The sequence below is a fragment of the Bos taurus genome, chromosome 11 (genome assembly GCF_002263795.3).
Source record: "Bos taurus isolate L1 Dominette 01449 registration number 42190680 breed Hereford chromosome 11, ARS-UCD2.0, whole genome shotgun sequence".
In the NCBI taxonomy this organism is placed as follows: Eukaryota; Metazoa; Chordata; class Mammalia; order Artiodactyla; family Bovidae; genus Bos; species Bos taurus.
Window position 1 is genome coordinate 21,536,127 of NC_037338.1, and position 23,833 is coordinate 21,559,959.

Here is a 23,833-nt window from a genome sequence, read left to right on the forward strand (position 1 = left end):
CTCAGTGGAGAAAGAAATCATCTACTCTTGCTTGCAACCATAAAAATACACAACTGGGAAACGTATTTAAGAGGTAAAGGAGTACTACCTTTTAAAAATTTGTGCTTTTACAAATGCCATTTCTTTGTTGTTGTTTTTTGATTTTATTTTCTCCTATAAAAGGAAGAAAACTTAAGCACACACTCAAGTAACACATGGAAAATCCATCACAGGTTATAGCCTGAAAACTCTGTTAATTACACTGTATTTAAAAATAGGAATTATTGAGACTTTCCTTGTGGTCCAGTAGCTAAGATTTCACGCTCCCAATGCAGGGAGCTTGGGTTCAATCCTTGTTCAGGGAACTAGATTCCACATGCTGCAACTAAGAGTTTGCATGCCACAGCTAAAGATCCTGCAGGCTGTAACTAAAAAAAATCCCGCATGCTTCAGCAAAGATCGAAGATTCCATGTGCTGCAACTAAGACTGAGCACAGCCAAATAAATAATCAATAAAACAAATATAAAAAATTTTAATATAGATATTATTATCTTAAAGGCATTTAGGTATAGGCATGCATACATTTGTCTTTCTGTAGCCAAGTAAAGGGCTTCCCCGGTGATTCAGTAGTAAAGAATCTGCTTGCAATGCAGGAGACATGGGTTCGATCCCTGAGTTGGCAGATCCCCTGGAGAGTGAAATGGCAACCCAGTCCAGAATTCTTGCCTGGAGAATCCCATGGACAGAGAAGCCTGGTGGGCTATAGTCCATGAGGTCGCAAGAGTCAGACATGACTTAGCAACTAAACTACCACCACCAGCCAAGTAAAGGGTGATCGGGAGGAGGACAGGAGAAATGGCACTTGCTTTAGAAAGTTATTGGCATAGAACATTGAAGATTTATGACTTCAACCTACTTAATGAGCATTACAGTTACTGAGGGAAATTTTGAATATGCCAAAAAAACTTAATTATGAAGTTTTAGTCTATGTGTTATTTTGTTTCCCTCAAGTAGGTGATCTGATCTACTGATCTATGATTTTCCTTTTCTTTCAACAGGTTCAGCAGCAAAGACTGATTGCTAAAAATAATATCTAGATCTCTGTCACATCAACCAAACTGTTGAATATGATAATATAAAGCACCAGAAAATAGTACTTTACTAGTAACATCACTGACTCGGTGGATGTGAGTTTGAGTAAGCTCTGGGAGTTGGTGATGGACAGGGAAGCCTGGCGTGCTGCAGTCCATGGGGTCACAAAGAGTCGGACACGACTGAGTGACTGAACTGAACTGAGTAACATGCCCATATTATCTGTTTTCCAAAGCCCTTATATGTTCATAGGAGATGAATCTGAGTACATAGGTAGGCGTTAGAACAAGGCAGGCATTTCACAAAGGAATTTATGGCTCTAATTCCAGCTTACTAGGACTCTATCAGAGTTTATAGAAGCTATAATTCCTATCTCTGACATGAGGTTCAGATCAGATATCTCACTGTTTGATGAACATCTCTAAATGAATGGACAGAAACATCTCAAAATCAATACATTCTAAATCAAATGTCTTCTTTCTAATCCTCTACCCTTACCCAAAGTTCCCAAACCTGCTCTGCACAGTTCCTAAATGGCTTGTCAAGATATGCACAGTGAAAACTGAGGCAGCCAAGGTCAGGGGCAGCAGCTTAAATGGAATCTTTCTCATGTACCTTTCACAAAGCTACGGAAGTCAACCAAAGCAATAAAACCACATAAATCCAATACAGTCAACATTATAAGGAGACAGAGGAGTCCAAACTTAAATAGAAAGATAAACACCCAATTCTGGAAAAGATACCTCTTGAGCTGCCCTTTTAAGCCCTTGCAGAGAGCAAAGATGGGAGTGGGGTGAGGTCTGGAAAAACTATAAAGAAGAGAGAAGAGTAAAAGAAGGGTCTAAGATAGACTTAGCATCACTCCTCAGAAGAGAAAAACACATTGCAAGCACAAAAAGTACTGAGAGTGTCCTGGCAGATCTGAGCACTCACTACAGGGATGAGACTTAAAAGTACAAGGGCATCTAGGAGGCATCAGTCAACTTGTCCTACTCTTGGGGAAGAGAAGGTAACAGGGAAGGGAGAGACTTATTCAGTCTTTGTTGGAGACTAGGTAAGTGAAGGGGAAAAGAAACAAGAGGATAAATTTGCAGTTCTGCAAGACAAGAGGGAATTCTGAAACAGAAGGCTATGTAAACCTTCCTCCCACCACTAAGAAAGCACAATCCATTAGACACTGCACTTCAGCACAGCAGCACGGCAGGCTTCCTTGAACTAGGATGGCTGTCAATTACTCTAAGCCTAAACCTGCCCAAGAAATAAAATAGAAAAAAGTAATCTCCCCACAAAGTTATTAGTAGAAGAGAACAGAAATGAGAATAAAACATCGCAGCTGATAAAATCATTCCAGGGAGTTCCCTGGAATAGTGCATGCCAAGTCGTTTAAGCCGTGTCTGACTCTTGCTGACCCCATGGACGGTAGCCCGCCAGGCTCCTCTGTCCATGGGATTTTCCAGGCAAGAATACTGGAGTAGGTTCCCATTTCCTTCTCCACTGGAATAGTGATAAAGGAATAACAAATAGGTTGAGGGAATTCCCTGGCTGTCCAGTGGTTAGGATTCAGAGCTTTCACTGATATGGCCTGAGTTCAACCCTTGGTTGGGGAATTGAGGTCTTGCAAGCAGAGCAGTGCAACTGAAAAAATAAAAAAAACAAAAGAACTTTCCAAAAAACCTAACCATGAAGCAGAAGAAAACTAACACAATATCTGATTTAAATATCCTCTAACAATGATTTGGAGATAGAAAGAACCACTTTAAATTGCTCAGCAGTGAAGAACCTGCTTGCCATGTGGGGGACCTGGGTTCGATCCCTGGGTTGGGAATATCCCCTGGAGAAGGGAATGGCTACCCACTCCAGTATTCTTGTCTGGAGAATTCCATGGATAGAGGAGTCTGGTCAGCTACAGTCCTTGAGTTGTAAAGAGTCGGACACGACTGAGCGACTAACACACATACAATGTTGATAAAAAAATAAATTGATAGTTGATTTGACTCAGGAAAGAGACAGAAAAATGATCTCAGAAATAGAGACTAAATAACAAGATGCCAACAGGAGAACAGAAATAAAAATTTAAGAAGGGAAATTAAAGAAAGGCAGACTAGCAGGTTAGAGGCTAAAAATGAGGGGGAAGAAGGGAGCGAGTTTAGAGAGACAGCAGTTGAATGGAAGATAGGCAAGGAAGATACAACAAAAGTTAACTAGAGTTCCTTAAGAAAGAAAACAAAATAATGGAATAGAACCAATATTTGAACATAAACCAAGAAAAACTTCTGGAAATAAGATCTGAATGTACATATTGAAAGGACCCATCAGGTAATTGGCTAACTAACTCAGAACAACCAATTCAGAGACATATTTGAATAAAATTATTAAGATAAAGAAAACACTCTCATAGCCTCCAGTCATAAAGACTAAATAACTTCAGTGTAACAGAATTAGAGTGACGTCAAACTTATCAAGAGCAACGTACAACGCAAAGTGAGAATGCAGCAGCATTTTGAAGAAATTCAAGGGAAGAAAGTGAAAGCCAAGGATTTCAACTCAGCCAAGCTGTCCTTCAAGGAAATAGACCAACAGTGTAAAACAAGCAAGAATTCCAGTAATGTTATATTCCTGAGCTCTTCTCAAAAAATCTGAGAGGGTAACTTTCACCCAACCAAGAGCTGATTGGGAAAACTTCAGCAAAAGGACTTATAGTGAACATTTAATGTATTCAGTGTATTCAAAGACTTTGTATACATTTAAAATATTCAAAGACTGAAACAAAGGGAGGTACAAAAGTGGAAGAATAAATATATAAGTAAAAACTTGTAGATGTTACCAGTTTTGATAGTGTAGGAAGTAATGCAACTAAAAATTTGTTAAAAGAATGGGGGAAAAGGGAAGCAGAATAAGTTCATGGATAACTGAACTGCTGCTGCTGCTAAGTCGCTTCAGTCGTGTCAGACTCTGTGCGACCCCATAGACAGCAGCCCACCAGGCTCCCCCGTCCCTGGAATTCTCCAGGCAAGAACACTGGAGTGGGGTGCCATTGCCTTCTCTGGGATAACTGAACAGGTAGGAATCAAAAGATATATTAAGAAAAAACAAAAAACAACTGGGGGCTTCCTTAGGGGCTTGGTGGTAAAGACTCCGCCTGCCAATGCAGGAGACACAAGTTTGATCCCTGGTCTGGGAAGGTCCCACATGCTATGCAGCAACTAAGCCTGTATGCCACATAGAGCCTGTGCTCCAGAGCCCAGGAACCACAACTACTGAGCCCATGAGCTCCAACTACTGCAACCCTCACGCCCAAGAGCCCATACTCTTCAACAAGAAGAACCACTGCCGTGAGAAGTCCACGCGCTGCGATGAAGAGCAGCCCTTTCTTGTCGCACCTAGAGAAAAGCCCGCACAGTAACGAAGACCCAGCACAGCCAAAAACAAACAAATAAATAATAAATAAATAAAATTATAAAAAAACTTGACAAACCAGAGAACAAAAGGTTAAATAAGAAAACAAGGACTATGAGAATTTTTTTTTTTTAAAGTATTAGTCTAGGGAATTCTCTGGCAGTCTGGTGGTTAGCACTTGGTGCTTTTACTGCCGTTTCACTTCCCGTCAGGGAACTAAAATTCTGCAAACTGTGCAGCTCTGCCAAAAAAAAAAAAAAAAAAAGGCATTAGTCTAAAGGTAACTACTGAAACAAAAATATAAGCTTTCCAAAATACCAAAGAAATTGAAAAAAAAATAAATCTAACACAGTACATAGAGAAATTCAGAAAATTTTACATTCTGCACATAATAATTATAACATAAAACAATATGGCAGAATAGAAACGAAAATAAGTTGTATCAGTAAATATGAGTGGGCTTAAGTCATTTATTAAATGAGAAAAATTTTAAGTATGGCTCACAAAACAAGATCCAGTTATAAGCTATATGCAAGAGACACACCTAAAATAAAGTGATTCAGAAAGGTTAAAAATGTAGGAAATAGAACTGCCTTATGATCCAGCAACCCCACTGCTGGGCATACACACTGAGGAAACCAGAAGGGAAAGAGACATGTGTACCCCAATGTTCATCGCAGCACTGTTTATAATAGCCAAGACATGGAAGCAACCTAGATGTCCATCAGCAGATGAATGGATAAGAAAGCTGTGGTACATATACACAATGGAGTATTACTCAGCCATTAAAAAGAAAACATTTGAATCAGTTCTAATGAGGTGGATGAAACTGGAGCCTATTATACAGAGTGAAGTAAGCCAGAAGGAAAAACATAAATACAGTATACTAACGCATATATATGGAATTTAGAAAGATGGTAACAATAACCCGGTGTACGAGACAGCAAAAGAGACACTGATGTATAGAACAGTCTTATGGACTCTGTGGGAGAGGGAGAGGGTGGGAAGATTTGGGAGAATGGCAATGAAACATGTAAAATATCATGTAGGAAATGAGTTGCCAGTCCAGGTTCGATGCACGATGCTGGATGCTTGGCGCTGGTGCACTGGGACGGCCCAGAGGGATGGTATGGGGAGGGAGGAGGGAGGAGGGTTCGGGATGGGGAACACATGTATACCTGTGGCGGATTCATTTTGATATTTGGCAAAACTAATATAATTATGTAAAGTTTAAAAATAAAATAAAATTAGAAAAAAAAATGTAGAGACAGGAAAAGGTATATAGGACAAATGGAAACAATAAGAAAGGAATTTGTGATCTTGGTATCAGACAAAGTAAAATTAAAGCTAAAAAAAGTATTAAATATGACAAAAGGGGGCAGGTTTTAATGCTAAGAGCAAAAATTCATAATGTAGATGTAACAGTCTCAAATCACACAGCACAGCAATTACTGTTGTAAAGCAGAAACTCTAGGGCATGCAAGGAGACATGTATAGAAACAAATTAATAATGAGAGACTTAAATACATCACGCGGTAAAAGACAAGGCCAGTGAACACAAAATATGTAACTCTGCAGAAGACCCAAACAATGCAAGCAGTAAAGTGAACCTAGAGGAGAGATATAAACTGAATTTTAAACTCTGATAATACGGAATGGACCTTCTTATCAAGCACACAGGGACTAGTCACAAAAACTGTTGTTTCTGTTCAGTTGCTCAGGCATGTCTGACTCTTTGCGACCCCATGGACTGCAGCTTGCCCAGGCTTCCCTGTCCTTCACTATCTCCTGGAGTTTGCTCAAACTCACGTCCATTGAGTCAATGATACCATCCAACCGTCTCATCCTCTGCCGCCCCCTTCTCCTGCCCTCAATCTTTCCCAGAATCAGGTTATTTTCCAATGAGTTGGCCCTTCTCATCAGGTGGCCAAAGTACTGGATCTTCAGCTTCAGTGTCAGTCATTATTATTAAGTCACAAAGAAAGCATCAGGAAATCTCAAAAGTAGAAATATTATAAATAACATTCTGGTCATAAAATATCAAACAAGAAATTGGAACAAGAATTAAAAACATAAAATAAAAAAAGATCTTCTACCTAGAAGTGAAAAAGTCTTCTATTAAATACCTCTTGGGTAAAGAGGGAAACACAAACTAAACTAATAAAATTAAAAAAAATGATTATGAAAATACAACATATCAAAATCTAGAAGATACATTTAAAGTAGTGGTTCTCTACTAGGGTTGGTTTTGGCCCCCAGGGGAATTTTTCAGGGTCTGGAGACATATTTTTATGAGTATGCAGAGACCAGGAATGCTGCTAAACATTCCTCAAGGTGCAGGACAGACCCCCATGATAAACACCACTCTGATCTAAAATAATAACACAGTTGAAGTACCCTGTCATAAAGCAGTAAAGAGAAGAAAAGCCAGAGATCAAAACAAACATATAGAAAAAAGATAGAAGGCTAAAAATTAACAAATTAAGTTCAACATTTAAAAATATAGAAAAGCAAATACAAAATGAACCAAAGTAAAGCACAAAAAGGGAAACAATAAATTAATAAACTGAAATAGAAATTAATAAATCAAAGAAAACATAAAACAGTAAATCTAATTAATAAACCTAAATCCTGGTTCCTTGAGAAATTTAAAATAGACAAATCATTACCTAACTTAATGAAGGAAAAAAGGAGAAATAACAATATGTAAAATAAAATCACAAGAGGGAATAACCATCAAAACAGAAGAATTTTTAAAATATCATGAGACTATTTTGTAGGCATTTATGCAAATGAATATGAAAACTTGGATGAAATGGATAATTTCCTCAAAAGACAGAGTTTACCAAAATTTGTCCAATTAGGGATTGAGAATCTAGACTGGTTTAAGTATAGGAAATAGAGGAAGTTTTTTTTTTCTTTTTTTTTTAATCCCACAGAAAAGCACAAGAGGTCAGACTTTGACCACTATGGTGGGGTAAAGAGATTGGCAAATTTTCTTCCTAAAACACAAGGATAACACTAAGCAAAACTGTCCAAGAAACAAAAACAAAAATACAACAGTTTTCAGGATCTGGAAACTGAGTAGAAGCAAAAAGCAAATGGGGAAGTATTTATTTATGATACGCTGCTAGAAGGCTACTTAAGAACAGTGGGGTCTGCGGCTTCTTGCCTGAGGCTTCCATCATTCCTCCGCTACCCCTGCCCCCAGTTCAATGAGGGCAGTAATAAGGCCAGTGTGGACGGGTCATGAGCCAGCAGCCTTGCTCCCGAGGCGGTGTGTTTGATATACCTCAGAAGATGAAAACCTGTGACAACGTCAGTGAAATTCTTATGAATTGATATGAAACAAATGGGAAAGAAAACAGTTTTTCAAGCCTTAAAATGAGGTTCTCATGCGGGTGAGGTGTAGACCAGCCAAGGGATTTATGGGAAGATCCTAAAAATGAGAGAACCACAGAGGGGCTAGATTAGCTTTCCACACACGGGGAAGATCAAAGAAAGTCTTAAAAAAAGTTAAAGCTTGGCAGGTTGGAGGATTGATTGAATTTTGAATCCTCTCTCCAACCCACATACTGATTTCCTAGAAGAGGTGGAAGACTTATGGCTAGAGATGTCTGAGTACCACCACTGCCCAAATTATTGGCGACCACTAAGCTCTGCAAGACAGTGGTGACTTCTAGAAAGCCAGACTAAAAAACTAACACACTGAATAGAAACATTAGCAGCCACACATATGGGAGGAGATGGACTCTGAAATACAGGCAGAATGCAAAAACAAAAATCAACCCATTAAAAAAACCAACAAAAACCCAGGGGAGAAAATCAGAATCCAGAATTTCTGGATAATATTTATCTAAAATGTCCAATTTTCAATAAAAAATTATGCAGCATGCTAAGAAAAGGGAAAGTGTGACCTATACTCAGGGAAAAAGTCAATAAAAATGAATTCTGAGCAGATGGATTTTGCTGACAAAGACTTCAAAATCAGCTTTTATAAATATGTTCAAGTAATTTAAATAACGAAAAGAGAATATGACAACAATGACTCAGATAAACAGGGAATCTCCACAGAAGAATGAGAAGCATAAAAAAGAACCAAATGGGAATTTTAGGGTCAAAAGATATAACTGAAAAATTCACTAGATGGATTCAGTAGCAGATTTGAGATGGCAGAAGACAGAATCAGTAAATCTGATAACAGGTTAATAAAAAATGACCAGTTGGAAAGAGAGACAAAAGCCTTAAGATGAACAGACTTCTGGAACAAAAATCAACAGTACCAATATACATGTAGTGAGATTTCTCAGAAAGAGGGAGTGAGACAAAGGGGTAGAAAATTACATTTGAAGAAATAATGGCCAAAACCTTTCTAAACGTAATGGAAAACACTAACTACAGATTCAAGAAGCTTAATAAATCCCCAAGTAGGATAAATGTGAAGAGATCCATACTTAGATAAATCATAATCAAACTTCTGGAAACCAAAGATGAAGAGATCTCTCAAAAACAGTGAGAGAAAATGATTCACATACAAGGGAACAGCAACATGCTCACTGACCAACTCTTCACCAGAAAAACAATCACAAAAAAATCAATAAAAGAAAAAACTCGCTCTTTAAAAAGATCAATAAAATTAATGGACTTTTATCTAGATGGACTAAGAAAAAAGAAAGAAAAATTACCAAAATCAGAACCACCCTATAGAAGAAGAAGATTAACAGAGAATATTATGAACAACTTTAAGCAACCACATTAGATACCTTGGTTGACCAAATGCCTAAAAAGACAAAATATCAAACTAACTCAAGGAAAAATAGAAAATCTGATTACACCCTTAAAAAATAAAAGAAACTGAATTGGTAATTAAAAATCTACCTACAAAGAAAAGTCCAGGCTCAGATGGCTTCACAGATGAACTCTACCAAACACCGAGAAGAATTAATATCAACTCTTCACAAATTGTTCTAAAAAATTGAGCAAAGAACATTTCCCAGCCCCTTCTGTAAGGCCAATATTAACCTTGATACAAAGTCCGAAAAAGAAATCACAAGAAAACTATAGATCATTATTCTCATAGATTTAAGAATCCTCAACAAAATTAGTAGAAACATATAAGGTGGATGTATGCCATGACTACAAAGGATTTATCTCAGGAATGCAAAGTTATTTTAATATCTAAAAATTAGTAATGCAAAACATCATATTAATATGACAAACAACGCAGCATCTCAGTAGATATGACAAAAATCCAACATCCATTCACAATAAAAATCTCAACAAACTGTATTAGAAGGGAATTCCCTACAGGAGATCTGTGAAAAACCTACAGTTAGTAGGCTGCAGTCCATGGGGTCGCACAGAGTCAGACACGACTGAAGCGACGTAGCAGTAGCATCATCAGGCTTAATCGTTCTCTCCTAAGACTGAGAAAAAGATGTCTGCTTTCACCCACTACTTAACATTGTTTTGAAAGTTCTCATCAGTGCAATAAGTCAAGTAAAAGAAATTAAAAGGATGTGCCTCGTGGCTGGGCCCAGGGGTGGACCCAGGTCCCCGCAGTGAAAACACTAATTCCTAACCACTGAACCACCAGGGAATTTCCAAAATATTTATAGTATCATTACTCATAGGAGTCCTAAACTGAAAGCAAACCATCAATTGATGAATGAGTATCCATGCAATGAAATACCATTCATTTCATTCAATTCAAAATACCAGTAATAGAAAAGAACAAAGAAATTAACACAATACTGTAAATCAATTACACTACAATAAAAATTAAAAACAAAATAGAAAGGAACAAAGTACTGATACATGCTATAATATGTTAAATATTTTTAAAAAAACCCCATAATGCTATGTAAGAAAAGCCACACACACATAAGGAACACACATGATCGCATTTACATGAAATTTCTAGGAGAGTCATATGAGCCACTAAGAAGGACACAGGATCTCCTCTGTGATACTTATGCCAAAAAATGGAAACCTGAATATAATTATAAGGTAATAGTAGACAAAGCCAAACTGAAGACCATTCTACAAATAACTGGCTTGTGTTCTTAAAATATCAAGGTCATGAAAGGCAAAGATCAAAGTACTGTTTCAGACTGAAGGAGAGTGAAGAGAAGCAAAAAATGAAATGTGATGCGTGATCTGGAATTTGGTTCTGGAATGGGGAAAATCGTAACTATAAAGAATCATCCTGGGATATCTGGTGAAACCTAAATACTGATTGTAGGTCAGATATCAGATTTCCTGATTTTGGTAATCTTTACTGAGGTTATATAAGATAATGTCCCAGTTCTTAGGAAATAAACACTGAACTGTTTAAAGGGACAGGATGTCTACAATGTACTCTCAAACAGCACAGAAAAATTAATATGCATATATATACAATACACACACAAAGAGAAAGAAAGCAATAAAAAATAGAGCAAAATGTAAACAATTAAAGGATATAAATGTATAGGAGTTCATTGTACTATGCTTTCAGGTTTGAAATTATTATACCAAAATAGAGCTATTTTAGGAACCTATATATAGGGGGACTATAGTGTCAACTCACTTTTTTTCTGCCTATCTAGTTCAATGACAGCAAAACATCTTTCTCAAACATCAATATAATCAGAGATCGTCCTTTCTCAAAAATGGCTATGGCTTCTACTGTCACAGAATAAAGTTCAAATTGTAGTATGGTATTTACAGTCCTTTCAACACTGGTCCCAATGTACCTTCCCCGCCAGTGCTTCTCAGATTTTTTCCCCAAACACTGTCAAGTCTCTAAGTCTCTGCTTACATGCTGCTTGGAAGGTTTGACCCCCAAACCCTTTTCATCTTTTGCAGTTCAACTCAAATGCTTTTTCTACTTACCATTTCCCTGATCCCCAAAGGCAAGCCCTTTCTCACCACACATACTGAGTTAACAACTTCCTCACTCCTTTTTTACACATTACTTACTGCACTTGAGGTACTTTGTTTGCCCACTGTCTGGCACACAGTAGGTGCTCGACCTGTCTGTTTCAGTCTTATCGTAATTTTATTTGCTAACCTTTCCACTAAATATGTACCTTTCTGCTTTAAACAAAAGCAGTAATACATTTTGGTTGTTAATATAGTACCTGGGCAGGAAATCAATATTAAACAGTGAGACAGTTATCTGCAGTGAATAGAAGCAACTGACAGAGAATATTTTTCAGTCACTAGTCACCTTCAATCTGAACCTATGTACCTCTTGGCTAATCTACCAAATGTTTGACTATTAAAGTTAATGAAGTTCTGTGTACAAAGGCAAAAACAGGTACAGGCTTGGGCCGACTGGTGAATATGACACAGACAGGTAGATACTTGAGTGGATCATTAAATTCTTTGAAAATGTTCTATTTATCTTCCTTAGTCTTGAGGATTTGCAAAAGGATGCACATACAAACTAAGACAACATTTGGGGGCAGATTATTTGCCATGATTGTACCACGAGGCAGGTCACGAGGGTTCAAGCTAGCCTTTAAAGACAATACTGAGAAAAGGAAAACAAAATTAAGAAAGGGAGAGGAAATGGGGTGAAAAAACATATTAATTTCCTAATCTAAAAGTTTATAGGAAACTGGTAAATCGTGGCATTATGAATAGGGGAGTAAGGAGACCCTTTGAAGACCAAGACAAGTTACAGATTCTACACGCTAAAAGTCACAATCCGCCACACTGTTATTATTTGCAATGCAACAAACATGTATTTATATTTAATAAAACTGACCGGAAAAATGGGCTATAAAACCATTCTCCGTCTGTCTTATAAACATCATACCAAATCGCAGAACTTCAGAAGTACACACACCCGTTTAAAAACCTGTCTTCGTGACAATACAACAGGATTAACTAAGAGCACCCCAGGAAACCAAAGACCACATCATTCACATAATCCAAGAAACGAACTTTGTGTAAAAGCCTCACATTTCATGTGAACACATAACAGATCTGAAAGTCTGGCATAATCCACTTGATTTCCAGGCTTCTAAACTAGCCTCGACCATACATTTAATGACAGTCCAGCTTCTCGGCACGCCAGGGGTCGATGTTCCCAAGCACAGCCGCTCCGCTGCCCCGGGGGCCCACACCGGGTGGGTCTTACAGTCGGCTGGTGCCACCCATCGCCTCTGGGCCCTCGCCCATCCCTGTCTGTCCCTCCGAGGAGGCCAATCGGGAAGGCTCCCCCGCTCCCCTTCTCTCAGGGAACCTTCCCTTCTCTGGAAACCTCCATCCAGACCCCGTTTCTCTCTCCATCGCCCCCGGCACTGACCCACCTGCCTCCCAACCGCCGGACTTACGGCTCAGACGGGGCGATGGCGACACAGCCTCTAGCGGCCCCGGCGCAGCGACTACGGCGCTGGGCGCTGTGCGCAGGCAGCCCCCGCGCGGCGTCTCCCGGGCAACCGGACGCTCAGGCCGCGCAGGGCAGGGCGGCTTCCGGAGCGGGTTCCCCCGGCGCCCGCCGCAGGGAAACTCGCGGCCTGGGTTCAGCATCTCGGTGGGTCACCTGTGGGCCAGCCCTTAACAGCAGAGTGTGGACGCAGCCGCAGTTTCTCCTCCCGGAACCTTTGTTAAGCTGCCCTGAAGGAGGCACTCGGGGAACGTTTTAACTTTTCCAGAACATTGCGATCACACCAAGTACTGTTCCTATCCCAGGCCTCAGGAGCACTAAAAGTTAGCATTGAAGTTACAGTAGGCCGTTTCCCTCCCTGGGCATAGACCTTGAGGTGGCCAGATCCTCTATTCTTAATCGTTCCTCTTTGGTTCTGCCCTAGTGTCCACATAGCTTCTCAGCAGATTTAAGGCTTTTCCGAAACAAGTAGCTTTATCTATTAGTTGCGGTCCATCGCTGCTGTTTTGATAATTCAGCAAGCATTGTTACTATTATGTGGGGCTGATTCACAGTGAAAGACATGTTTGCCACCCAGTAGGGAAGCGAGTCAAGCAAACAAGTAATGTGATGAATGCTATATGGGGTCATAGGTACTAACACTGGAAAAAGATAATTTTTCTAAAGTCTACTCGTTTACAAGATGAACGTGGGAACACTAACTCTATGTTGTTAATGAGCACATACACACTTTGGCCTCAGTAAAATGCTCCCCAATCATGCCCAGATTTAGGATGTCGATTATTCTGATTCCCTCAGAGGTAACTCTTCTTCCTTTTTCTTCTCTATCTTCAATTCTCCACTTCCTTCATTTGCTGAGACATATCCTCTAATCTCTGCCCATCTTTAGAAACAAAAGACAGAAACAAAAACAAAACTAGAAACTTTTACCTCCTTCGCCTTTAAGACCAAACATAATCCCACTGAACTCAAATCTACATAAGCTTGTATCAACTTATTTTTCTATCATTTTTACCCTCATCATGCTATATAGGTAATTTTCCCAGTAAGGATTCAAGAGATCACATCACCTTAGGTACAGACCCAACGCCTATTTTCTGTCTTTGGCCACATCACACGGCATGTGGGATCCTAGTTCCCCAGTCAGGGATCAAACCCTGCACCCCTGCATTGGAAGCATGGAGTCTTAACCACTGGACTGCCAGGGAAGTCTTTTTTTTTTTTTTTTTGCCAATGGCTATTTTCATCATGGTATTTAATCTCTGCAGTTTCTGTAACTGTTGACTATTAGAACTACTCTTCTCAATAGGAAGCTCTTTACAAATAGGCCCATCCCTGCTTGGCAGTAGCATGTTAGCATGTCTTGTTACTCTGCCTCACACACCCTGAGCTCTACTTTATTTAACGTCACTATTCCTTGAATAAGCATTTTTGCATATGCCTACAGCTCCCTACCCTGATTTTTTTCTGCACTTGATAAACTCATCTATTAACAACCTGGTTTATATATAACATTCTATAAAGGCTTTTCTTTTCTCAAAGCAGAATTAGGCACAGCCTTTTGTATTGTTCTTCAAACCTATTTATTCATCCAAGTGTGCTCCTGGAATATTGGGAATGATGATCTTCTGTCTTCTCCCCAGTGTCAGTAAAGCACTTGGACCCACTGTGAATGATCAATGTTTGTTAGCTAAACAATTATCTCACCAGAGGAAACTTGGAAAGTCAAGTCTTTGTAATGAGTTTTGACTAGATGTGTTTCATAAGGTTTAACGGTAAAATCAATTATATGCAAATCCTTTTATTCTTACACAAAACACTTTGAATAAGGAAAATCTTTTTTGATAAAGTGAAAAATTAAAAGACAGAAAGTTAATTTCTTTTGCTGCAAAGAGACCATGAAAATCAGATTCTGAAATCCAATTCCTGGAGAAAGTAAGTGTAATTTCAGGGCAGAAATGGCTCGAGTGTATTTCAGAGGGTAGTGGATATATTCTGTGTAGTATACAGCTTAGCATAGTAGTTGAGAGTATACACTCTGAACTAAGTGCCTAGGTTCAAATCCTAGCTCCACTGTTTCCCAGCTATATTCTTGGGCAAGTTATTTAATCTTTCGGTGCCTTAGTTTCTTCATCTGTAATACGGCATTAACGATACTTACCTCATTGGCTGTTTTGGGGCTTCCATGGAAGAATCTATGGAAAATATGTGGAATAGCACAAACACATTCATTGGGCACTTATTATTATATTCCCTCATGTAATACTCTTTAGTGTTTACCCACTATTTAGTATAGCACACTTTCATCTACGGTAAAAAGTGATGCCTGTCCTTTATTTCCTGATCTCTACTGAAATCAGTAACACACTAGCAAGATGAATGATGCCAATAAGGCCTAGAAAAATTGGTATCATTTTCAACATCAATGTCCAAGAAACTAGCTCACAAGAATAGACAACTCTGAATTTCAATGAAATAAAATCTTTCCCAACATTTCAGTTAGGGACTCTCTTCCTATTTACTAAATAAAGATTCTCAATCAAAAGTTGGTAGGTGGAGCTCTCAAATTTGCATTCCTGAGTGTCACCACTGATTATTCTTTCTCAGTCAAGGGATACTTGGATCACACTCAGAAACACTGATTTAAGTTCAACATTGGGCCAGTGGTTCTCATGAAGCACTGTACATCAGAGTCATTTGTATAACTTTATAAAAATATGGCTACTGAGCCCTTCCTCAAAGACTGATTCCAGGGGTCTGTAGTTTTAAAAAGCCCGTGTGTAACATACAACCAGTTGTATACTTTATCTTCTGGAAATATTTTGAAATGGTTTGACAGTTAAATGTGAAGGTTACATTTTTTTGAGATGTGACCCTTTATGTAATTTACAGGATTTGGAAACTAGAAATACGTGGCCCAGGTAAAGGATCAACAACCTGATCAATAAATGCCAAGGACAGAATATTGATTTCTTAAAAATCTTTTCCATGAAATCTGTTTTTCAACAAACTGATGATCATGTTATACTGATAAAGATCTGTTTTTAAAACAGTCACTGTGTTAGTCACTCAGTCGTCTCCGACTCTTAGCGACTCCATGGACTATAGCCCACCAGGCTCCTCTGTCCATGGGATTTCCCAGGCAAAAATACTGGAATAGGTTGCCATTCCCTTTTCTAGGGGATCTTCCTGACCTAGGGATCGAACTCGGGTTTCCCTGCATTTCTTTAACGTCTGAGCCAGCAAGGAAACCTTAAAACAATCATTATTATTAATGCTAAGATTAGTCACAATGTATTTGGGCAAAGTGATAAATATACACGACTGCTATGATTTTTAACATCTCTATGATTTAGAAGTCAGTTTTAGATAAGGAAACTGTTCTGGAGTCAAGATTATCCAAGGTCATAATAACAGGCAGAGAAGCATTGACAAGAGTTGAAATGTCACCCACCTCTCAGTCCCCAACTCGTTTTTCTTACATCTAACTTTGCCCTCCTTGCCTTCAGAACTGCATTCCCCAGCATTCTCCTTTCCTTTCTCTACCCAGGAGTCAGCAAACTCTTTCTATAAATGGTCAGATGGTAAATATCTTGGCTCTGTGGGTCATGTACTTTTTTGGGGAAAACTGTCTTTTTTTTTTTTTTTTGGTGAAAGCAGCTGTAGACAACATGTAAATGTATTTGTCCTAGTAAATTTCACTTAAGCAGGACTGGGCCCAGGAATGCAGTTTGTTGACTTCTCCAACTAAAAAATTATGAATGTTGTGATTTTCCTGATCAGAAAGTTGAAGAGCCTTCAAATGTAGGAATATTACTCTTTTATGAAATTTAGATGACGGATCAAATAAAAATGTCAAGATCTGAAGGATCACAATGGTTACTTAAGGATTTAATGCAGAGTAATTAAAAACACTTTTCTCCTTAATATGTTTTAATCTTACTATATACAGATTAAGCCAGATGACAAGCTACTATACAACAGCATGTTAAAAAACATGTTTATTTTACACTATGTACAATCAGGAACATATTTAAAAGCATTGTCAATTAAAATAAATGAAGACCATAAATCACAATTTAGTTTGTTCTTTGTGTATATACTCACATTAAAATATAAAGAACATATACCAAAAAACAGCCAAAAGTGTGCATTTTTCTAAAACTTGGTATATACACATTCCACTGGGAAAAAAGCAATCAAAAATGACTTTAACCAAAACTAAGTTCCTGTGATGTGTAGTAACCATTATATTGTTTCTATGAGGTAGTAACTAAATTATTTTGGCCAAGTGTTAATACTCTAAATCAAAAGAAACATGAAAATGATCATAAAATAAGGCCAACAAAAGTAAAAATTCCACTAGAAATTTGAACTGATTCCCTCTATGGAATGTTATAGTTCTTCAAAGTGATTATATGACATGTTTAGTGTGGACTCTTTGATAATGCTAACATACTCTGTGCATACTGTAACCCAGACAAACTGCAGTGCTGCATCACGGTACCGCTATTCTGTGACTCAAAAAGTGTTCAAAGGTATTGTTTTTAAGCAGAGACAAGCAATCTTATAGGATTCTCCTGAAATAGAAAAAAGACCAGTTACTACAACAAGGGGTTAATTGGTTTGTTTCACATAGAAAACAATCCAAATACATTTATAAAAGATGTTGTGGAGCCAAATGCATATTGACAATGTCACAGCTTACTTTTGTGACTTAATACATCACATATCAATACTTTGTGCAAATATAAACACACCAGTGTACTTGCATTAAAATTAAAAACAAGATTATAAAATGATTACAGCCTCCATTACAATTTTAAAAGTTACAAGATTTATCTTCATATTACTAAATTACATATAATAAAAATACAATAGTGTTAAAGGTACGGTTTCATTGCCAGCATCCCATTTTGTAATATAGCCACACCCAAGAATATACTAAAGAATTCTTAAAATATTAATCCCAATTGCATTTTCAACATTTACATCTGTACAGATAAGACACTTACTTGTACATCTCATAAAAGTACATTATCTACATAAATTCTTAGTGTGTGTCTTCAGCAATATGAAGTTTCACAGAAAAATACTGCCTATATGTACAAAGATTACATAACAATGAAGTAAGCACTTGTGTGGTTCAATATGCTAAATATATCCATACCACTTAAAACAAAAAATTGCCCCATCTTGTCTCATGCCACAATAAATTACAAGGAACTGAAGCCAGGTAACTGCGCTTCTGCACAGCTTCAAGCGTCCGATAATGTTGCAGTGGTAGTGTTCTTTCTTCCTATAGTTCACTGTCAGAGCACACTTCTCAGTAACTGTTTTCATGACCCGCCAGGATGTACAAATTGCTATTTGCTGTGGGGTTATCGGTTGGCCTACTTTCCAAAACCACGACCCTAAAATAGTAAACAAACACATAAAAAACATATAACAAAACAAAGTTATTCTTACAAACTAATGTTACCAGAAAATTTTTCCACTGCTTCTTCATTATATGCCTCTAATAAATGCTGCTTATTTGCTATGTGGGCAGAAATCATTTGCAAATCACTATGATTAAAGAGGCAGTTCTAGCTCTGGGAAGTAATTTTGCTGCCCACCACTCTCTTCTAAGCCAGTGTTGTTCTAAGAGCCAGAGGGGGTAAAACCTGTAACTAGGAATAAGTAGGGGGAACTTAATTCTTATTATGAATTCTAAAAACAATATGTAGTTCAAGAGTCTTATTATGAATTCTAAAAACAATATGTAGTTCAAGAGTCAGAAAATAAATCAAAATAGAACCCCAGATCCTATTTGGTCCTATAACTAAAAACTTCTCTGTTTGCTAGCATATGGTATTTCCTCTCTTGTGTTGTAAATCATATTTGAGGTATTATGTTTAATGCAAAACTAGTACTGACAACATCTATGTATTCCTGTTACTTGGAAGATCAGGCTCATTGTCAAAGGCTTCATGACTTTCTGTGAATACTTACAGCATGAAAAATATAATCTTGAATATATTACTGCAGAAATTCCAATTCTCTTGAAAAATAAACTAGTTTTATGCTGGATTTATAAAATATGTTTAGAACTATGTATTTAATACAACCACTTTTCCTACCTGTCAGATCCAAGTAGTCTGAAAATTCTTGTGCTATCTGAAATTTCTTGTGTTACCTGTTCAATGAAAATACCAATTTAACTTCTGAAATGAAAGATACAGAATTTTATATGGGCATTTAATTTATAACTCTATAGAAAAGAAATATAATTCCCAAGATGGAAACGGAACCCCTGTATGACCATTAACTTTCTCAAGTCAGCACACAGGTATGTCCATTTGTTAGTCTAGGAAAAATATGGATTATTTTGAATCAATCATAAAACATGAAAGTAGTAAAAGGAATATAGGCTCCCAGGGAAAAATTTAAAAGCAAAGCACCTAGTCCACTTTATTTATCAGAAACCTTTTATCAGCTACCCTAATGCTGACAGCAAGGCTCTCGCAGCAATAAGGCCGTCGCATCTGGTCCTTCCACTTAAAAGGCTGCAGTGTAGTGCGATGGGCCAAACTCATGATCCCAGTTTCAGTCCTAGTTCTCCCACCTACTAGTAGTGACAACTGCAAAAGGTATGTAACTTGTTGGAAGTGGTTTATCTTCTGCCAAAAGGGATAGACAGTATCTACCTTTCAGTGGTATCTTGCATATTCCTGTAAGTTATAGTGGGTTTAATGCCTAGTTAAGGAAATGCTCAGTAGATAATAATTCTCTTTCCCATTTCTTTACTAGTCTCCTGAAATAATATTTTCTGATGGCATACATCTTTAAAGAAGTCCGCAGTGTGACCAAGTACCAATTGGGGAGTTAAGAATAAGTCTACAGAAGAAAGATAAACCCACTGTTTATTGCTTATTAAATGCAAAACATTCCCAATTATTATGGCAGTAGCCTGCCCCCAGAATCTGGTAGGCTGAAAAAAACAATTTGATTTTGAAAATAAAATTATTCTGGAAACAGCAGTGATTCTTGACTTCTTTTGTAACTCAGCATGCCTAAAGGATCTAACATGCTCACTTCAATAGTAGCAGTTCATCATCACTGATTGTCAATGTATTTTGGGATTTGCCTACTTAAAGGACAGACCATTTTTGGAGGGGTTGTATTTAGTAAGGGGTATCTAAGCAGTCTGAAAAAGTGCCTCAGGATATTTTGGGACGAACTAATTTTTTTTAAACCATTCTCTTCTATCCAGCCTACGATGCTTTTCTTTCTCTGTCTGGTGTTTATAGCTGTTGACGATTCTTATCTCTAGGTTCCATTCCCTCAGGTGATTAAAAAAAAAATCTTCCTGAGAGGTGAGCCCTCTTGTGGGAGTAACTCTTGGAAACATACTGGCAGCCACCTTTCTTGAATACATACTATAGGCTAGGCATTATGCCAAGCACATTACTTATTTCCTTTCTTTTAGCAACCCTATGAGGTAAGTACTATAGTGTTATCCTTAATTCACAGATGAAGAAATACAGGCAAAGAGAAGTTAAGTGAAGCGCCAAGGTCACACAGTTACTGAAGAGGAAAACTGAGACTGAACCCCAGGATCTTCTCTGAAACCCACACTCATGATCATTCTACCAGTACCATTTACTGGTCAGGAGAAATGTTCTCAGCTTAATGCGTAACAGTTTAAAACACAAATAAGCTATTTTCTTACTCAAGGCACCTAATGTTTTCCTTTCCCTCCAATGCTCAAGTAGAAGTCTTACTACTGAAACTGGCATGGGGTTACTGAAAGAACTCAGGATGATTTTACTTGCCTATAATATTTTAAGGGACAAGTACCAAGTCTTGCTCATGTTATAACACCAGCACTTTCTGGCATAAATGATGAACTGAATTGAATACGTTGTATGCTGCTGCTGCTAAGTCACGTCAGTCGTGTCTGACTCTTTGCAACCCCAAAGACGGCAGCCCACCAGGCTCCCCCGTCCCTGGGACTCTCCAGGCAAGAACGCTGGAGTGGGTTGCCATTTCCTTCTCCAATGCATGAAAGTGAAAAGTGAAAGTGAAGACGCTCAGTCGTGTCTGACTCTTAGCGACCCCATGGACTGAAGCCTGCCAGGCTCCTCCAGCCATGGGATTTTCCAGGCAAGAGTACTGGAGTGGATTGCCATTGCCTTCTCCAGAATACGTCATATGACTTGGAGTTAAATTAAGGAAGGAAGGATAATGAGATAAGGGTACCAGAAATAGGAGGCAAGTTGACTTCCAGGGAAACCCTTTACTTGGAGCCTACACTGGTCATTTTTCTGATATACAAAGTAGGAAAGGTGCTTCAGGGACAGAGCGAACCCGCATCTGCACTCTTGCTCCAGGTGATGGTCTGGGAAAGTTGAAAGAATATCAGAGCTGGCTCACTTTTAGCAGTATTTAGCAAGCTCCTGTTCTGAATATAAGGGTGCTTATCTGGAAGCACATAAAATAACGCACTGAACTTGTTTGACTTAATGGACAGAGAGAGGGGGCTATAAAGTATGCGCTCTTCAATTTATCACTGAATTGAATACAGAAAATGTTAACATTTCATTGCACCAATCAGGAATTTTCCAAAGTTAAAAAAAACTCTGTGATGTAGAATTTGCCAGTGCTTCAGGACTATTTAATGATTGTAATTTTTAAAAAGATCACTTACCTCGTTAGACCTAAAACTTCTACCTTGCATTCCATGTTTCCAGAAAGCTAGCACACTGTCTTGTAGGCAAACTAACAGGAAGAACAGCTGAGTTACTGTTAACAGTACAAAGTCCAACCAATAAGCGTCACTTCACCCCTCTTTCTACCTTGAATAACAATATTTCAATGAATAACTATTAGTCAGTCCAGATTTATAATGGCATCTTTACCACACCACGTACTACACATTATAAACTAAACAGCATAAATACATTATTGAACTGACTCATATTTTGGTAAGAAAAAGAAAATTCACTGAAAATATTTTTTTGCTTTAGGAAGTTTCATTTTGTGAAAATATTTGAAACATATACAAAAACAGGAGAATGACATAAAAACACATATCTACCATTCAACACTTAAATACTAACATTTCCCCATATTTGTTCTTTGTTTTAAATAAAAATGAATACTGCCAGCATCCCTATATGCTCCTCCTCTAGTTCCATTCCAACCCTTCCTTCCTCCCTCCCCGAGATAACCACCTTACAGATCTGGTATCTGTTGTTCTCATGCTTATTTTTACTATTAGAACACAGTGAGTTCACATGATCAGTGAACTTTATATTGTATGTTTCCAACTTTCATATATTTAGTGTGAGGAACCAAATGATGTTTCTAATTCTTTTTGTTATTACAAACAATGCTGCAATAAACATTCTTGTGCATGTGTGCGTACTAAGCCATTTCAGTTGTGTCCGACTCTGCCAGGATCCTCTGTCCATGGGATTCTCCAGGCAAGAACACTGGAGTGGGTTGCCATGCCCTCCGCCTGGGGGTCTTTCCAACCCAGAGATGGAAGCCATGTCTCTTATGCTTCCTGCACTGGCTGGCAGGTTCTTTACCACTAGCACCATCTGGGAAGCCCTAAACGTTCTTGTACCTCTCCCTACATACGTGGGCAAAATTGTCTCTGGAGTGGATACCTAGAAATAGAATTACTGGGATATGTGCCTTCTAAAAATTCTAGTTTTGCTTTCTGTACTTAAATATTTAATATATATTTTGGTGTATATTCAGTGAATATTCTTAATTTGTTTCCTGCAGATAACGAACTGTACTGGCATCATTTGTTGAACTGAACATCATTTCCCCACTGACATATGATATAAATATCCAATTACATGTAGGTCTACTTCTGAGCCTTCTGTTCCATTCTTCCATTTATCCCTGTGTTGATCCCACACTGTCTTAATCACTATGGCTTCACAGTAAGTTTCAATATCAAGCAGGGCAAGTGTTCATCAAAATTTACTTTACTATTCTTGGCCTTTGGCTTATCCTTATGAATTTTAAGATCAGCTTATCAAGCAGCACAAGAATACCTTACTGGGTTTTTTTTTTTTTTTTTTTTTTTACTGCAAATGCATTGCATGTGTGGATTAATTTGTGAACTAACATCTTTCCCATATTAAGTCTTCCTATACATCAACACAGTGTAGCTCATTTGTTCAAATCTTCTTTTATGCTTTTAAAAGATAACTTCAAATTTCCTAGATAATGATCTTACACATGTTTGACTACATTTATTCCTAGGCATCTTACTGGCATGTCAGAAAGCTCTCCATCTATGTTATTCATATCTAGCAATTTTGAATTTTCTTATTGGTTCTAATAGTTTAGAGTTGTATATTCTCGTAGATAATCATACCATCAGCAAAAAAAGATATTTTGCTTATTTCTTTCTAATCCTCACAGTTCCCTTTTCATAGTCTAATGAGACTATGTTGTAACATGATGATAGCAAACCTCCTTATCTCATTATCTAGTTTAATGGGAATCAGTTTAACCATTAAATGATATTTTTAATAAGCTGTACTAGATGAAGGACATTTCCTTCTACTGATAATTTCTAAAAAGTTGTCTTTTTAAAAAGCCAAGAATGACTTAGATTTTACTGAATGCTTTTTGTGCATCTACTGAAGAGTTATGTAAATTTTGGCTTTTAATGTGCTATACATAAATAAATTTTCTGCTGCTGAACTACCTTTGCTTTTCTGAGATAAAGTCTACTGTTTGATGATATGGAATTCTATTTGCTAGTATTTTATATAAATTTTCCAAAATCTGTTTTCATGAGATTGGGAAACTTTGTTTTCTGTGTAATTTAATTGATTTCACTATCAACAGTGCTAAATGAGTTTGAGCAAGCTCCGGGAGTTGGTGATGGACAGGGAAGCTTGGTGTGCTGTAGTCCTTGGGGTCACAAAGAGTTGGACATGACTGAGTGACTGAACTGAAGTGAGTGTTAC

The 23,833-nt window shown here is 37.8% G+C and overlaps 2 protein-coding genes across 8 annotated transcripts in view; both read right to left on the bottom strand.

Moving 5' to 3' along the window:
* The window catches only part of CDKL4 (cyclin dependent kinase like 4), a 54,840-nt gene extending 41,992 nt beyond the window's left edge, over positions 1 to 12,848 (bottom strand). For 3 of the 5 annotated variants that reach the window (XM_010809940.4, XM_005212618.5, XM_005212619.5), the window contains exon 1: positions 12,796 to 12,847. The gene's annotated coding sequence lies outside the window, so the exon portion shown is untranslated. 5 annotated transcript variants of the gene reach the window in all.
* Positions 12,849 to 16,834: 3,986 nt separating this feature from the next.
* Positions 16,835 to 23,833, bottom strand: part of MAP4K3 (mitogen-activated protein kinase kinase kinase kinase 3) — a 183,127-nt gene continuing 176,128 nt past the window's right edge. For 2 of the 3 annotated variants that reach the window (XM_005212589.5, XM_059891124.1), the window contains 3 exons: positions 21,541 to 21,611; positions 18,971 to 19,026; positions 16,835 to 18,262 (listed from right to left, as the gene is read on the bottom strand). In XM_005212589.5, coding sequence (XP_005212646.2) covers positions 18,175 to 18,262; positions 18,971 to 19,026; positions 21,541 to 21,611 — 215 coding nt within the window. In that variant the 3' untranslated portion in view covers positions 16,835 to 18,174. The remainder of the gene's footprint in view (positions 18,263 to 18,970; positions 19,027 to 21,540; positions 21,612 to 23,833) is intronic. The other variant, NM_001191162.2, reaches the window with a different exon arrangement.